This window comes from Sinocyclocheilus rhinocerous, unplaced genomic scaffold (assembly GCF_001515625.1).
Source record: "Sinocyclocheilus rhinocerous isolate Xijiao unplaced genomic scaffold, SAMN03320098_v1.1 scaffold1045, whole genome shotgun sequence".
In the NCBI taxonomy this organism is placed as follows: Eukaryota; Metazoa; Chordata; class Actinopteri; order Cypriniformes; family Cyprinidae; genus Sinocyclocheilus; species Sinocyclocheilus rhinocerous.
In genome coordinates, this window is record NW_015645361.1 from 787,095 (window position 1) to 804,334 (window position 17,240).

The window sequence follows — 17,240 nt, forward strand, 5'->3', positions numbered from 1 at the left end:
CTGAAATAATTAAATATTGTAATTGTATCAGAATACACTTTACTGAACATGGCTGGACTTACCTGTGAACCTGGCACTAGCTGTGCGATTGCTGTATTCGATACCCTGGACTGTTAGGTGAAGCTTGACTCTGCCCTCTTTGAGCCATTCACCAGCCATCTATTGAAATTGATTAACATTAACACTGGTACAAAGTCCAATTCTTATCTTTGTAATAGAGTGCTATGCAGCAGGACAAGAACAAATTAACTGTATAAGATTCAGTCCCAACTACATCCAAATATTGAGGCATTACAGAAATAAGATGTAGTCCCACCTCTTCAAATGCATTAATTTGCAGCAGGGGATACAAGGTGCTGAAGTACTCCAGGTAGCTGGGAAACATAACTGGCACCTTCTTCAGTGGTAGTTGGCATAGATCATGTGGACTCCCAAATGCTTTGTAATTGTCAAGCATCCTATATTCCCATTTAAGGATTGCTTGGGTCAAGACTGAAAGGTCAAACTTAGGGCTCTGATCCATCGCAGGTACTGGTTTGTTAACTGGAGTCTCAGGTCTTTGGTATACCTTGTAAGATGGTGGCTCCAAGGTAGAGCTTATTTTAGTACTAGTGACCAACTTAGGAGCATAAGGAGATTGCTGTGAAGGAAGTGGCTTCGGGAATTGTGAGGGATGGAGAGGTTGAAATGCTTTTGGAGGTGGCTTTGCTGGGGGCAGTCGGGGAATCTTCGCTTTAGCAACATTAGCACCAGAAGGAGGCTTAGCTCCTTTTTCCATTTCAAGGACAAGTGAGGCACTGCGGGAGCTGGGGGTGTATATTTTTGTGGTGGAAGGTTTGGCCTTTTTCTGAGACATGGGTGACATGCCAGGCTTCAAGAACAAATGATCATCATTTCCACCATTAGGAGTCCGAGTTGGTTTAGGGGTCAACACTAGTTGCCCCGGGGTATCTGACTCACTATCCGTATCAATGTCCATGTCAACCGGATCTCTCTGGGTAAGAAAGAGTTCTTCACCATTTTCTTCCTCCAACTGCTCCATTTGAGAGCACAGTTCCATATCGGTGGGTTCCATCTGAGTGAGGAACATCCATTCTTTTTCATCATCATCATCCTCCTCCTCCTGCTCTTTTGATGCCCAAGTAGGTTCTTCTTCTTCCATGTTGACATCAGCAGTCTCACTAACTTGGAAGTACTTGGATTCTATTCTCTTATTATTTCCAACCCCATCACCTTTAGAACTGGTTTCTGATGCAGCATTTTCATTATCCTGCTGATGGTCAGGATCCGGCTGAGGACAGGGAAAGAAATCACCAGCCTCGCTGCTTGCAACTGTAGGTTTCGGCAAGTGCACTTCACCCGGCTGATTGATCTTTGCTGGTTTGGAAGCGAATGTTGCGATGGCTCCTGATGTTGTTGGCCTCTGATGCTTCTCACGACTTTGCCTGAAAAACTGAATATCTTGCGATCCCAGAAGTTTCTTGTTGCTTTTTACAATGCGTTTCTGTGGAGAAGTCTTAGTGGCTCGACACACTCGCCTTGTCTTCTGTTGTGGTTCCACCTGCACTTTTTGGCCATGGCACCTCAGTTTAGCAACACAATCCAGGGAACGCTGAGAAAGTTCAAAGGCTTTCCTTTCCTTCTTTTTTAATCCTAAACGCTCTGCTGTTGATTCTGGCTCAACAACTTTACGCACCTTCTTTGGAGGAACAATGGCAGGGGTGCCATGTGAACTGGGGGCAGAAAAATAAGAGGAAACACAGCTGGAGGAAGGAGAAGGTGATATACCACATGAGGATGGAGTAGTTGAAGAGGAAGGTTCCTCTACGTCCTGAGATGTGGAGTTGCGTTTCCAGGGGTGGCCTCTGATTTTTTGCGCAAGAGCATCAATTATCAATGGCTTTTTAGGCTTTTTCTTATCAGATAGAGTTGTTTTTGCACTTTTAACCAGCAGAGGTTTTGGTTTGACAAATTTATCCCAGCTTTCTGCAGTACTGGATGCTTTGGACCGTGACGATGCACATGAATCCGCTGGCTCTTGTGGCTGCTGCTCTCTGATCTTATCTTCTGCTTGCTGACAGGCCCTCTCAGTGTCCTCATCTAGAATTAGTTCAGTCTCTGAACTTGGAGACGCTTCACGAGGAGCTTCATCCACCTGTGGTTTGAGTAGTTGGTCTGATTTGGGCTTCTTCGTCAAGACTGATGCATCAAAATCTGAATCATCCCAGGAAGATGCCACATATTGCTGGGTCTCAAACTCGAAGACCTGTGATTCACTGAGATCATCATAATCACGACCCGGGCTCTCAGGCAAGACACGATCTTCTGGAGACCTTAGGATGTCATTTGGCCTTTCATCGTTATCAGAATCCTCATCGGAGATAACAATGGTACTGGACTCCACATTTTCCAGTGAGCTGCCCATGGACCTGTTATGAGTTTTTCCAACAGCACTACTGTCAACTTCGGAGTCGCTAGATTCAACCTTGGGGTTGACAGATTTTATCAAACGGGTTCGTCTGACATCAAGGGGTTCATCGTCATCATCCTCCTCCTCCTCCTCAGCAGCTCCAAAACCACATTCCACTTTAGCTGATGCCAAATGAAAAGGTTTTAAGGACTCATCAGGTTTTTGTTTGGCAATGGCTTTGATCTGTGACAAATTTTGGTTATCATTTAATCTGGATCGAATTTCCTGCACTTTACCCAGATCTGGTTTGATACATTTCAACTGAACAACTGGTCTCAGCTTTGAAATTGACACTGGGTCAGGGGGTTCCTTCTTAGCCTTTAACCCAAGACCGCTGCAGAAATCCTCATCAAAGATGTCATTTCCATAATTCCCAAGTGGCTCCTCTTTGATAAAAGCAGATGCATCTCCTGCTCTGCTCGGACCTGCCTCCTGGTCCTCATGTTGTTGCTGATGCAGGGTTGGCACTGAATTTCTGAAAATAACCGTGTTTGTAGCTGCCTCCACTGATGGTGCACATGAGGGTGGAACAACAGGGAGTGGAGAATCAGGTCTTTCTGGCATCGACCGGACAACTCTTAACAAACACTTTTGAAGCTCATCAGATTCAGAACGTGTTAGATTCCATCGTTTGTTTGCAACACGCAACTGCTTGTTAAGCAGATTCAAAAAGTGGGTCGAGTCTTGGACAGATCTCCTTATCCCTTCTTTCAGCAGCAGTCGAATCAGTTTCATGCAGCCAAGAATTATGGCGCCAATGCCACCTCCAGATGCAGGCAGTCTTCCAACGATCCCAAGGTTGTATGAGGTTGAACTGACGCAGTGAATCCCACCCATCCTGTCTGGTGGTGCATGTGGTTCATCCGATAGGACGATGCACAAGACGATCTCTTCCACCCACTTGTGGGCACAGCAAGAAAGTATTCCCATTCGCCCTTCAGTAGAGTGTAGCTCAACAATTTGAATAAGGATACGAATGAAGAACTCGGTCACTTTATCGCACACACTTGTCTGTCCGGTTAGCATGCGTCGATTTTCTCGTATCTTATCACAAAGATAGTGGATGACTTCACTAATATAGGAAGCGTTGAGCTCTGGAATTTCCATTATGGAACAGACAAATGGAATGAACCACAGAAAAGTGCTTCCGTATACACGCATGCTCTGGCCCATTTCAGAATCAAGCACGGTGACCAGGGACTGCATATCCTCATAGATCATATAGTTGCTGGAAATACCACTGTTGGACGACGAACCAGATGCCTACACGATGAACAGAAGGGAAAACAATATTCAGCTTTTTCCTAACAAACATTAAAGCAAAGACTACCAAGAGTGCAGTAAATATTAGTTGCATAAAGTGAACGTGGTGTCAAAACTGAAATCTTACTTGGTTTGGTTTTTCGGAGGCATAACAGTCATACACCATCTGACTGCAAGTCACCATATTGTCATCATATTCAGGCTCCACTTTAACCATGCCCCTGTGCATTTAAAAAAAAAAAAAAAAAAATTCCTTCTAAATAAAACCCCACATTACGAAGCACTTTCTGCCACCAGACATGGCATTTCACAGCCACTTACGGTCCAAATTGCACTACTTTATTCATTTGCTTGGTCAGGTTCACGGAAGCAGAAATCTTCCCTGTTAATGTGTGGCATTTTGCAGCTATTATAGAGCTCATCTTGAATAATCCAAATTTAGTGTAAAGAGAGGAATGAAATTCAAGGAGTGGATTATGCTTCATTCTGCCATAAATTCTGCTTTTTATTCTTTAAAAGCAAATCACTGTACATCATTTTTCAAAATAAGTAATGATTGCCTTTTGATGAGCAGACCCACAATGACAAGCAGTGCCATGAGTGAATTGCAAGTCCGTGTAAAGACAACTCAGAGAATTGTTTCTCAACAAATTAAGCTTTAGAAATGTATTGCTGAAAACACGTTACAAAGACTGTGAACTATGTAGTACTGAATTGTGGAGTTACTGTAGACCTTTAAATAGTTTCTCACCATTTTTGTGTTCAGGATTTTTGGACAGGCCTGAAATCAGGTCTCGATGACGCACTGGAGCCACTGAGCATGAGCGCACAAACTTCAGTGGTTAGTCCACTCAATCACGAGTTACTGTCATTACCGTTAGTTACTACAGCCTACAGTTTACTTGCTAGCTATGCCTTAGTCACGTAAATGCATGCATGGCTGTGTAAATCCAATTAATCTGCTAGGAGTATCCATTCAGGTTGTAGCGGTATTTGACAGTTGAGAGAGGCGGCAGCTTTCCCGCGAGTGGGCATGGTTTCAGCACTGACAGCATTTGAGAGCAGAGAATACTGCTTATTTTTTCAAAATTGATAACTTATTTTATTTACTTTAATCATTCAAGTTTGGCTGGGTGGTTAACCTTTTTCTGTGGTGTGACAAACTCAGAACACATTTAATATTGCGTTACACGGACTTTAACATTGTTCCTATGCAATGACCGCATTTCAGCATTGCATAAACTCTCTTCAAGACTTTCTTACCGCATATCACTGTACATCATTTTTCAAAATAAGTAATGATTGCCTTTTGATGAGCAGACCCACAATGACAAGCAGTGCCATGAGTGAATTGCATTTAAAGTCCGTGTAAAGACAACTCAGAGAATTGTTTCTCAACAAATTAAGCTTTAGAAATGTATTGCTGAAAACACGTTACAAAGACTGTGAACTATGTAGTACTGAATTGTGGAGTTACTGTAGACCTTTAAATAGTTTCTCACCATTTTTGTGTTCAGGATTTTTGGACAGGCCTGAAATCAGGTCTCGATGACGCACTGGAGCCACTGAGCATGAGCGCACAAACTTCAGTGGTTAGTCCACTCAATCACGAGTTACTGTCATTACCGTTAGTTACTACAGCCTACAGTTTACTTGCTAGCTATGCCTTAGTCACGTAAATGCATGCATGGCTGTGTAAATCCAATTAATCTGCTAGGAGTATCCATTCAGGTTGTAGCGGTATTTGACAGTTGAGAGAGGCGGCAGCTTTCCCGCGAGTGGGCATGGTTTCAGCACTGACAGCATTTGAGAGCAGAGAATACTGCTTATTTTTTCAAAATTGATAACTTATTTTATTTACTTTAATCATTCAAGTTTGGCTGGGTGGTTAACCTTTTTCTGTGGTGTGACAAACTCAGAACACATTTAATATTGCGTTACACGGACTTTAACATTGTTCCTATGCAATGACCGCATTTCAGCATTGCATAAACTCTCTTCAAGACTTTCTTACCGCATGGTTTTTTTCCGGATGTTCCTTATTTCCGCAGCATAGCTGGCTGCTCCGGTGATTGTCTGGAAAGCCATATTAGGATCAACCAGACCCCAGATCTTAGAACCAAGTCGATCCAGAATTACCATAAAACAGTGAAGGGCTGGCCAGAATGGGTCAGAAGCTGGATTGTCCTCTGAAAAACACAATGGAACTTTTTAAGAGGACCAATTTTAATCTACTGTATCCCATCACATCATGACAAGCACATCATGGCATACCATTTTTCAACCCTTCCATTGTGTTGAGTATGCAAAGTGGGATGTTAAACTGTCCCATGAACAGGGAGTCCATTGCCTCAGCGCTGAGCTGTGTTAGTAACATACAGATACCTGTAGGGCGCAAAAGAGCATGACTTCAAAAAGGTGACACTCACCAAGTGATGAACAATGAGAACCAATTTTGCCAATTCCAGGTCAACCTGACACCATGTCATATACAGCAAGTTTCAAGATTAACATGCACCCAATTAAGACACCGTGTTACACTTATTTTACAGTAGGTAGACACTAGAGCAAACCAATTCCTCTCTTTCAAAGATCCAGTTTCTATATTAACTCTTTCACTGCCACTGACTACATTTTTAGGCAATCCATGTTTTCACTGGTAGGGGTGCTATTACGCATCTAAATAAAAATGGCAAATAAAAAGTCGAACCCATTAAGAGGTAGAGGACCGTGCAAACTTTGGGGTATTGGGAAAAAAAAAATGCTGTCACGGAAAGAGTTAACCGCAGGATGATGAAATCTGTGTCGAACAGAAGAACAGAAACTTAACAACAGGAAAGACTGCGGTCTAAAATCTCAAATTGTAAAAGTTTAGTAACAAAAGGAAAGGCCACTATGAAAAGAGGATTTGGAGAAAATTAATAAACAGACCTAGCCAGTAGTTCTTCTTATTTTGCGAGTCATAGAGGTGAGAGGGCAGCATTTGTACACCACCCCCTGCATAAGACTCTGGCTCCAAATCTGGAAAGTCCAAAGATATTCCAAGCTCAATGATATAAAACATGCAAAAGAAAATCTCTTGAAGGTCATAGTAGGTGTCCCGGTCCACACTCTTCATGGTCTTTGCTGTATCGATCGCCCAACGGCGCACCTGAAGTGGAAAGGTAAAATAAGAACAATTTATTACCAAAAAAGGACCAGCTTAACATGAAATGGCTTTTTCACAGAATTACCTGTTCGTTGGGATGAACGAGAAGCAGATATGTTCCTTGATACTTCTCAAACACAGTCAAAGACTGCTTCATATCCTGTAACTTACACAAGGCCTTTACCACCAAATCACCTGTAGAGAAAGAAAATATAGAAAAAGCACTCACACTTGTTATTACAAGCTTTGGTTCCGATTGGTAAATTGTGGCATTCTGCCAAATATTTTTGTATGAGAGCTAAAATACATAATCAAGTACCATCTGCGTTGGATGTTTGTATCACTGTCAGTGTTTCTTTTTAAAATAACGACTAGCCGACTCTACATTATTTTCCATGTGTCATCTGACTTTAATTACTGTGCATTTCTACTGTTGACCATTTAAACCACTACAATATCCTTTGAGAGATCATTTACTCCGTAGTCAACTAACATGTAAGCTTGCGCTTAGAAAAGATAATAGACAAAACAAAGCCGAGATGCCAGCTGACCATCTGAATTGGTCTCTTTCCAAGCTTCCATTCTTATGGTGTTTCGTTATCCGTCTCGGTCCAAGAAGCATATTAGCCACGCTTTAATGCATGTCACTCCCCTTGCTTTCCACAATTATTTAGAAGCTCTCGATTCTTCTTTAATTCTGGGATTATTTAACCCTCTCCAGGTGCCCAGAGGCATATATTTTACATATGAACACATCACACATTCTTGCACCCTTCATACACAATCTCATTCATGTAGGCCACGAGGCCTTTAAAATGCATACGACTCATGAGATCAAAACAACTTCTACAAATGTCTTCTATAAAATTTCATCAGAATTGGAACCACCCGCTACACCACACGAAATGAGGTTGGATATGGGAGCGTGACTTACACAGATCACGGTAGCAAAGCAGGTACGGATACTTCAGAACTTCAAACAGCGGGAAACGGAGACGGTCGTGGAATTCTGCAGGCGAGATCTTCGACACCGGCTCCTCGTGATCATCTTCGATAATAAAGATATCGTCCTCCTCCAGCTCCTGGTCCAGAACGGTTCCCAACAAACGCACGAGTCGAGCTTTCTCCATTTCCCACAAACGCTGCAAGAGAGTGAGAATTAGTGTCTGAAGTCACATGCAAGCTCAAAGAACACTACATTTCCCATAATGCATTTACCAGACGCTTTTATTTAAAATGACTTAAAATGAGGAACTAAAGCAATTAATTTATAAAGCCAACAATATTCATAACATACAATGCCAGTTTAATTAGACAACTAGATTAGAAAGCAAGCTAGAGAAGAGATGTGTGGAGTAGAAACATGGCGAAAACAACACCAAGGTCTTCTGTTCAAGAAATGCATGTGCTGATAAAATGTATAATCTTGAATGAAACAAGCTGCTTTGAATGAAAGTCTACTAAATGCATAAATGTAAATGCATAATTTGGGATTTCCATTACTAGAACACATACACTCAACATGTGGTTTGTCTTGTAACAGATTATCCATCTATTCAATCTCTGATTGTGCATGTAAATAAGGAATCGTTACATCTTGGTTATATTGTATTGAATTGGTGACACCACATTGGAAAAACGGTCATGAATCCAATTAATCAAATACAGAGCAACTTCCTGCACTGAAATAAGCATTTATTTTTGGCAGAACATAAAAACAACATTGACTACATGGATATTTTTTACTTAATCGGCTATAGATAACTTATAAGTCCAGACTACTTGAGACCGATTTAGTTATAGCATTCACTTGTTCCATTTACTTCCATGGCTGTTGTTAAAAACACACTTTTGACCTTCCTAGAGCATAGATTTCAGCATTTTGGATTAAACACAGAAGGCACGCGTTTCTGTGCAAGTTTGTGGTGATCGGAACAACTTGAAAGTTTGGTAGTGTGCGAGAGACTCATGCGTTTGTTGGGAACCGTTCTGGACAAGGAGCTGGAGGAGGACGATATCTTTATCGAAACCAAAAAATTTTGCATTTCTATTTGCTCCAAAACCAGAAAGGAGAAAAAAAAATTAAAGTCAATGATAGTGTTTCTATGACGTCCCTAAAAAAACAAAAAAACAAACAACAAACAAACCAAGAAACAGATTATGGTTATTTTTTGTGATTATAACTTGAAATTGATTAGATGCCAACTTTGCCGTCATTCCCTCAGTTGCTCTTTAGGTTCACATGGCCTTCAACATTCTTTTGATAAGAAAATAACGAGGCAAATACACAGAATAATCACTTTGTGATAAATTTAAATGTTCTGACAGACTAGTTGGCAGTCAAAATAGGAACAAAATAGCCAATTAGTTAGGCTAACACAGCGGCAGGAGAATTAGGGAGTACTGGGGAGATAACGGAGGAGAAAAGGAGAACACCTGCAATGAAATCATTGCTTAAAAATGTCAGTGTAAATAGCAAGCGAGATGGTCAGATGCTCCGCAAGCATTTCAAATTTGTTGTCTCCAACAAATAAAGTCTGATTTTGGCATCTGAACTCTGCGACGAGTGTTTCATGCAGAAAAGAGGCAGTTTCCCCAAAGAATTCACAATGTTAAACAGTGGAAACCGGTTACAGTTTGTGAAAAGGGCCCATACAAGAGGATTCTTGGATCAGTATTTAACATTTTCCATGTCTTTACACAGCTGCTCTGTGCCTGCGCAAAATTCTGCATAAAGACAGACAAAATTAAGCCTGCTTTGACCCACCTCAGTATGAAAGTAAACCTCCGAACCTCATTAAATGGCCCGTGTTAAGACGAAACGAAACTTCAGAAGCACTTCTGTTCCACCTTTGCAGAGCAAATTTGGAAGACTTTTTGCTTGCGGTGTTTGCGTACCTTGTGCAGATCAGGGACCTTGTCTCTGGCTCGATGATACTCCACCACACACTCCAGACAGCAGCTGAGGTCTTCATTCAGAGAGTCCATCTCTCGCTCAGACAGCCGTCCTGAGCTGTAGCGAATCAGCATGGCGACGATCGCCACGTCACCCTCCACCTCCAGGGACGTGGTGCACCACAGACACTTCTCCATCACGATCACCTGTGCACACACAGACACGGACAACTTAATGCAACACAATCTTAAAGGATCAAGGAATCTTCTCCATGCGTTTCTACAGCATTCCTCTCTCCTCATTCTCCAAAACGCCTTCATGCTTCTTTTTAGCAGCTCATTACACATTTACAATTTTCATAGCACTTAAATACATTCTCGATCATAGATTTCAAAAATAAGTGGATTAAAGGGATGTGTCGTGTTTAGGATAAACTGCATTATGCACTTTCCCCGTGTAGTGTCATCAGCCGCTGCTCTGAGGAATCACACTCAGTCAAACTGAACAAAGCCAAGAAGTTCTCGGCAGAGAAAAATCTCCAGAATGGTTTTCGGTCTCTCTTTTTATACAGTTTTGACTTTAAGGCGTGGGGTATACATGTCATAGCATTTTCCTTATACATACAATTCGATTCCTCCCTAGAGAGAAGGGCCCCCCCCAAGTCTTATGGTAAAGAAAAAAGCCCCACAGGTATTTTTCCAGATGTTTCTTCTCTGAGGGTCTATATTTCAGCTATGCAGGATGTTTTACACCCAGGCTTCTGTGATTATAATGGAAGAATAACTGGATAAATAAATGGCTAGATTCGCCTTGATTAATTCATATTTTGATTAATAAAAATTTGACACCCGCAGCAGCTCACTCGGTGTTCTCTATTATTCAGATGCGCTCGTATCAAACTACTGTATATCGATATAAACGGTATTGCCTCATACCATATTGCTTATAAAAATAGAAAAAAAATAAAAAATCTATATACTGGCCAGCCATAGCTCACAGCACTTTGTCCGACCCCTGAAGAGACCTTCATACAGATTATTTGTGTAACGCACACATATACACAAGTACATATAAAATCCAACGGTTTAAAAAAAGAAAAAAAAAAAAAAAAAAAAAAAAAAAAAAGGGTCATATTGATGGTAAAATACTAGCAGCTGTGGTTGCCAGAACTTAATCTTAAAAAAATAAAATAGGGTAGCAACATTTTAGGCTTTACAGACTTAACAATAAATAAAAAAAATATATATAAAAAAAATAAAAAAAAGCATTTCATTACCTGATATACTGTTAATATTCCAACCTACTGAAGTTCTAGGCTAATATCGGTTTTGTACCTTTGTAATAACCAGCATTAACAGGTGGTGATGAGAAAGTCACATGATGATTCAAAGCACATCACAAACAGCTTTTCCACAAGCTGGAGAGAGCAATACTAATATATAGAAGGTGCACAGTGTCATTCACACAAACACCATCATGGTAACACACCCGATACTGAAATAATGCAATTAAATTTCCTTTAACAACATTAGACGCTAGATAAAACTAATGTACACAAATGAAAAGCGTTTCAATGAAAAACAAATGTGAAGTGTCACGCAGGGAATTCTGGGAGTGTCAAGTTACATTTTTTCACTGTAAATTATACAATTACTTTTTTTTAACTTTTAAAAACCGTAATTTTAAAATGACATTAAATGTAATTACAGTTATTCACCATATTTAGTATGGAAACTTACTGTTAACAGGTGTTTACTGTAGCATTTTTAGTCTTTTACTGTTAAAATCACGATCACTTTTACGGTGAACAAAATCAAGAGCATGGCTAAGAACAGTAAACAAACTAGTAAATCAGAGCGTAAAATATCTTAAGAATCAAAGTTAACATGCTTATACACTCCATATCAGGGAAGTTGTGGCCTAATGGTTAGAGTCAGACTTGTAACCCAAAGGTTACGGGTTCGAGTCTCCGTACCAGCAGGAAGTGTAGGTGGGCAGGAGTGAATGAAGAGAGCCCTTCAATACCCATGACTGAGGTACCAAACCCCCAATTGCTCCTCGGGTGTCACTGCTCCAGAGTGAGTGTGCCTACTTAACCATATTTTGGTGACAAATTTGTACCCAAAAGGGAGCAAAAACCTCCATTTGGGGACATCCTCATTTGTAAAACTGGTATAAAAAAAAAAATAAAAATAAAAAAAAAAATAAAAAAAGAAGTAGTAAACAATTTTTTTTAAATTGTAAAAATGCAGAAAGTTTTCTGTGAGGGGTAGGGGTGGGTGTAGATAAAAAATAATAATAATAAAACAAACAAAAAAAAATCTATAGTATATTTCATATACTATCGGTATATAAAAACAATAGAAGTCTATGTAATGTCCCCATTTAGATAGCCAAGTAAACATGTGCGTGTGTGTTTTTTTTAAAAAATTTTTTACAAGTGTTCCCACACACACACTTGAAATCTGTCTAATAACTACACAAATCAAGGTCAACAATATGCCCTGTTCTGCAGCCTCCACTGTATGTTCGTATACAACGAAACTTATATAATGCATTCAATATAACAAGGGTGTGTCAATTAGCATGGTGTTCAGCTGCAGATACATGGTTTTCTATATGAACATGTGAATCTATATTAGGTTTTAAATGATGAGAAACGATTTCTGATGGTCAGATCAGTGGATATGAATGTCCTTTGGATGCCTTCGAATTATCCTACAATATCATCATCAACACAAAAGCATATTAACAAGACAAGAAACGAAACTTATCAGAACCCGCTGTGGTGTTTCCTGCTCTGACTTACACAGATTCTACACAAACCACAGCAAAGCAATTACAGTCACGAGCTGAGAGCCAACAGGCATTCCCTGAGCAACCATGAAAAAGCATTAATTTGATTTACACAAATGCTACTATTATCGACACTATCAAGAAAGCATACGCTTAAGGAAGTCAGAACGCTGCAAACCTTTCACTAAAAACAATCCGTCATATTTAATAGAGACAAAACGGAGCCTCTACGTTTTAACTCCAGGCCTGTTCCAGCCATAAACACTGAGGTCCCTGCAGGAGGAAGAGCGAACTTTGGATGCACACTTTATATAAAAAAAAAAAATAAAAAAAAAAAAAAAAAACACAACAACACAAGTGTAAACATGAGAAAATGCATTCAGAACAAACAAACGCGTTACCAACACGGCTCCAACGGAGGAAACTTTGAGTCTTTCAGGGCTGTTTCATCTCATTCCCACATTGACACGGTTGTAAATACCTTATGTCCCCTCAACAGTGTGTTTTACATGGTCTCTTTCTCTCGGTCTTTTCCGCTCTCCTCTGAAAACACGCCTGCCGCCGAGTCGCGCTGCCGTGACGTCAGGATGGGGGCGGGTCTGTCCATCGCGCGTGCGCAGCACCACAGCGCTGGTTTGGCGAAATATAAAGCGCTTGTGTTATTGAACAGGCCTTGTGGTTCGTTAGGAAAATCACGTGCAGGAGGAAGATAATCACACTATAATTGTTCAAGGAGTAGTTTAGGTTTAAATAATTAGTTTTGAATTACACGGCCGTGTAAGGTTTAATGTTTTTAAAGAAGTCTCTTCTGCTCATCAAAGCTGCATTTATTTGATCAGAAATACAGAAAAAAACAGTAATATTGTGAAATATTATTACAATTTAAAATAATGGTTTTCTACTTTGATATACTTTAAAATATCATTTATTTCTGTGATCAAAGCTGCATTTTCAGCAGCATCATTACTCCAGTCTTCAGTGTCACATGATCCTCCAGAAATCATTCTAATATGCTGATTTATTATCAATATTGGAAATAGTTTTGCTGCTTAATTTTTTTTTTTTGGAACCTGTGATACTTTTTTCAGGATTCTTTGATGAATAAAAAGTCAAAAAGAACAGCATTTATTCAAAATAGAAATCTTTTGTAACAATATACGATTCAATAGTTTGGGGTCAGTAATTTTTTTCTTTTTTTGAAAGAAATTAATGCTTTCATTCAGCTAGGATGTGTTAAATTGATAAAAAGTGATAATAAAGATTTCTATTTTAAATAAACACTGTTCTTTTTAACTTTATTCAAGTAATCCTGAAAAAAAAAGTATCACAGGTTCCAAAATAAATATTAAGCAGCACAACTGTTTCCAACATTGATAATAAATCAGCATATTAGAATGATTTCTGAAGGATCATGTGACACTGAAGACTGGAGTAATGATGCTGAAAATACAACTTTGATCACAGAAATAAATTATATTTTAAAGTAAATTAAAATAGAAAACTATTATTTTAAACCGTAATAATATTTTACAATATTATTATTTTTTCTGTATTTTTGGTCAAATAAATGCAGCCTTGGTGAGCAGAAGAGACTTCTGTAAAACACATTCAAAATCTTGCTGATCCCAAACTTCTGAACAGCAGTGTATATGAAGTTGATATATTTTCTTCAAAAAGCACTATTAAAATGAATATATTTGTACTAATATAATAATTTGTATTAATATTGCACTATTTTTTTTTAAATAAAAATATTTGTACTTTAATAAGTTAATATTTAAATATTAATTTTAGTGTACAGTTAATAAATACATTACTGTGAATATGGAGACTAAATAATGAAAAGTCTTATTAGTAACTAGCTTGTATACTTTCAGAAGTGATAATACACCTTACATAAATAAACACAAGAAACCAGCATCCACATTTGCTCAGACTAGCACAAATAACTGCAACGGTTCATACATAAACAATATTTTGTTTTTTATTCAGCCTGATATGAATTACACATGATAAAAGAGAGGATCATCTTCAAATTATGCAATAACCTCCCTTCCCTTTATATAAACACCCCGTCACAGACAGTTTCTACATCATCCTAAACGAACAGAGGGCTCTGAACATGCTCGAGTTCACCTGAGGTTTGGGGTCTGATTATGTTTTGTCCTTTTTATATTTCCAGTTGTCAAGTAATCATGTTGTAGCAGTTGCAAAGGTTTCCTTAAATACTCAAAAGTGGTATTATGGGAAAATCACAGCAGAGATGTCAGGTGTGAAAACTCGCATCCTGCCCACATCAAGGACAAATGGGTCAGAAATAGAAAAATTGAAACAAAAGTACTACATCATTCTGACTAAAAACAGGCACTAGATTTGTTCCCATGACCTAATTTTGTTCCCAGCACCACTTGAGACAAACAAATCTGGAACCAGTTGTAACAACACCATGTTCTGCAATGCCTTTATGCTCGAGACATTTCCCAAATCCTGCTCCCGGAAATCTGGAGGAAAATCAAATGCAAAACGTCTGCTTGGGGACAAACTTTAAAACAGAAAGGGCCAGCAAAGAGCAAAAATTCATTCTTAAAAAAATATATTAAAAAAACCCCACTAGTGTTAATATGATTTGTTTAAAAGTCAATTCACAAAGTGCAAATTATTTTAGTTTACGTTACACTTTTTAACAGGAAGTTAAGGTGAATAACCTGTCAAGACGATGTCAGGGTCACGTTTCTATGGAAGCCCGTTTCCACCACAGAATAAAAAATAAAACGGGTAATTGCAATATTATATATATTTTTTTCACAATTCTGAGTTTGTCTCACAATTTAGACTTTTTTCTCACAATTCTGAGTTTATATCTTGCAATTTTGACTTCATGTGAATTGCGAGATATATACTCAGAATTGCGCGAAAAAAGGCAGAATTGTGAGATAAAAAGTTACAAATACCTTTGTAATTTTTTTATCCTGTGGCGGAAATATAACTCACAATTCGCATTTAAAAAAGGCAAAACTGCAAGATATAAACTCAGAATTGTGAGCAAAATGTCAGAATTGCAGAAGAATTGAGAGATACGAACTCAAAATTCTTAGAAAAAAAATGTCAGAATTGTGAAAGAAAAAGTATTTAAACTCCACTGGTGGAAACAGCTTCTACATGTTTCACTTCAAAATTGAAAAAGAAATAAATATTTTGCCAAAAGAAAATGAAACCATTAAGATTTTTTACATGGTAACAATTTTCATGACCAAAAAAAAAAAAACGACAATCACAGGAATGACAATCATTATTGAGAATATATGTATATATAAAAAAAAAAAGGCAAAATTATGTTAAAGAGAAATATATGCTTACCCTCATGGAAATGTCACGAATGCAAACAAAAATGCCCCAAAAATAGGCTTAAATTTCTATTTTATTATTTTGGGGTGAAATGTGACCTGGACATATTTTCTGATGAGTATTTATGTCTTTTAAGATATACAAATGAGCTAAAGCCATTTACTCCCCCCACCCTCATTCATGTTGCATTTGCTTCTGCGTTCCTCCCCTCCTCCTCCTCTCCTGCTTTTATTACCCAGCATTCCTGTCCCTGGTCCTTTAAATAAAAGTAATGCCATGCTGATAGGTTTGTCATGTCGTAAAACTTTCTTTCTTCCCCCCCTTCACGTCGCTGTTAAGATCTTCCCTGTGAACGGTTATGAATAAAATATATATTACATTTGTCGTTAAATAGTTGTTGTCTGTTGCACGGTCCGCATGCATTAGGAACGCAGGGGCAGCCTAAGGACAGGGGGAGGAGAAGGCTATGTTGTCGTGCGAACGACTGGGTCATGTGATAACGGTCACGTCTGCGGTACGAACTCGCTCCTTTGATCCACAAGTACACTGTTCTGCGCATTCACATCAACCAGAACAGTCCCGACTATGAAACTCCAGTGTGTTTGTGTGTGTGTATGTGTGGTCCTTTCTGTCAGTTTTCATTGGGTTTCGCAGAAAATCACTGAAGCTTCGTTCCCAGCTTTCGTTGTCTGTTTCTGTATGAGAAGACGACAAAAGAAAAGTGGAAGTCAAAGGTTTACAAAGCACTTTAAGCTAGGATAAACTATTAGATAAACTATAATCTAACATTCGTTACATGTACCTATTTTAAATACCAAAATGTTTGTAAATGTTTCATGCAAATCTGTCACTGCAAGATTTTCCTGCTAATAAAAATATGAAACTTTCCATTACAATCGGGACACACAGGAAGTGACATCATTTGGACCTTTTCGACAGTATGGCAGGAAGACGAGCATCTCATCTCATTCAATCTTCTAATTTTTACAAACATTGTCACACTAACTGCATTCATCAAGCTCAACTAGTCAAGCCTCCTAGTAAAGTTATTTTGCAAAAAATGATCAAATGTTTCTCTTTTAACTTATGGAAGTTTATTAAGTTAACTAAAACCAAAACTCAAACTCCAAACTAGCTAGTCCATGCACATAATAACATTAATAATCATTTTAAAAATATATTTTTAATTATACATTTTTTATAAATATTTGATTTTATTAAATTTATTTCACGATCAAAGTTTTCAAGTATTATTTTGTAGCCTTTTCATGAAAAATGGCAAAACAAAAATATATATACACACACACACACACATACATATA

At 38.6% G+C, this 17,240-nt stretch overlaps 2 protein-coding genes across 5 annotated transcripts in view; both read right to left on the reverse strand.

The window, feature by feature from the left end:
* Positions 1 to 13,179, reverse strand: part of setx (senataxin) — a 22,225-nt gene extending 9,046 nt beyond the window's left edge. For 2 of the 4 annotated variants that reach the window (XM_016509546.1, XM_016509543.1), the window contains exons 1-10: positions 12,953 to 13,179; positions 9,780 to 9,985; positions 7,816 to 8,023; positions 6,967 to 7,076; positions 6,665 to 6,884; positions 6,008 to 6,118; positions 5,748 to 5,922; positions 3,861 to 3,954; positions 317 to 3,733; positions 63 to 159 (exon numbers count right to left, since the gene is read on the reverse strand). In XM_016509546.1, coding sequence (XP_016365032.1) covers positions 63 to 159; positions 317 to 3,733; positions 3,861 to 3,954; positions 5,748 to 5,922; positions 6,008 to 6,118; positions 6,665 to 6,884; positions 6,967 to 7,076; positions 7,816 to 8,023; positions 9,780 to 9,974 — 4,627 coding nt within the window. In that variant the 5' untranslated portion in view covers positions 9,975 to 9,985; positions 12,953 to 13,179. The remainder of the gene's footprint in view (positions 1 to 62; positions 160 to 316; positions 3,734 to 3,860; positions 3,955 to 5,747; positions 5,923 to 6,007; positions 6,119 to 6,664; positions 6,885 to 6,966; positions 7,077 to 7,815; positions 8,024 to 9,779; positions 9,986 to 12,952) is intronic. The other 2 variants (XM_016509545.1, XM_016509544.1) reach the window with 2 other exon arrangements.
* A 2,867-nt stretch (positions 13,180 to 16,046) lies between these two features.
* LOC107705991 (dolichyldiphosphatase 1-like) overlaps positions 16,047 to 17,240 on the reverse strand; it is a 7,683-nt gene continuing 6,489 nt past the window's right edge. Inside the window, exon 8 of the mRNA XM_016509548.1 lies at positions 16,047 to 16,613. Coding sequence (XP_016365034.1) covers positions 16,577 to 16,613 — 37 coding nt within the window. The 3' untranslated portion in view covers positions 16,047 to 16,576. The remainder of the gene's footprint in view (positions 16,614 to 17,240) is intronic.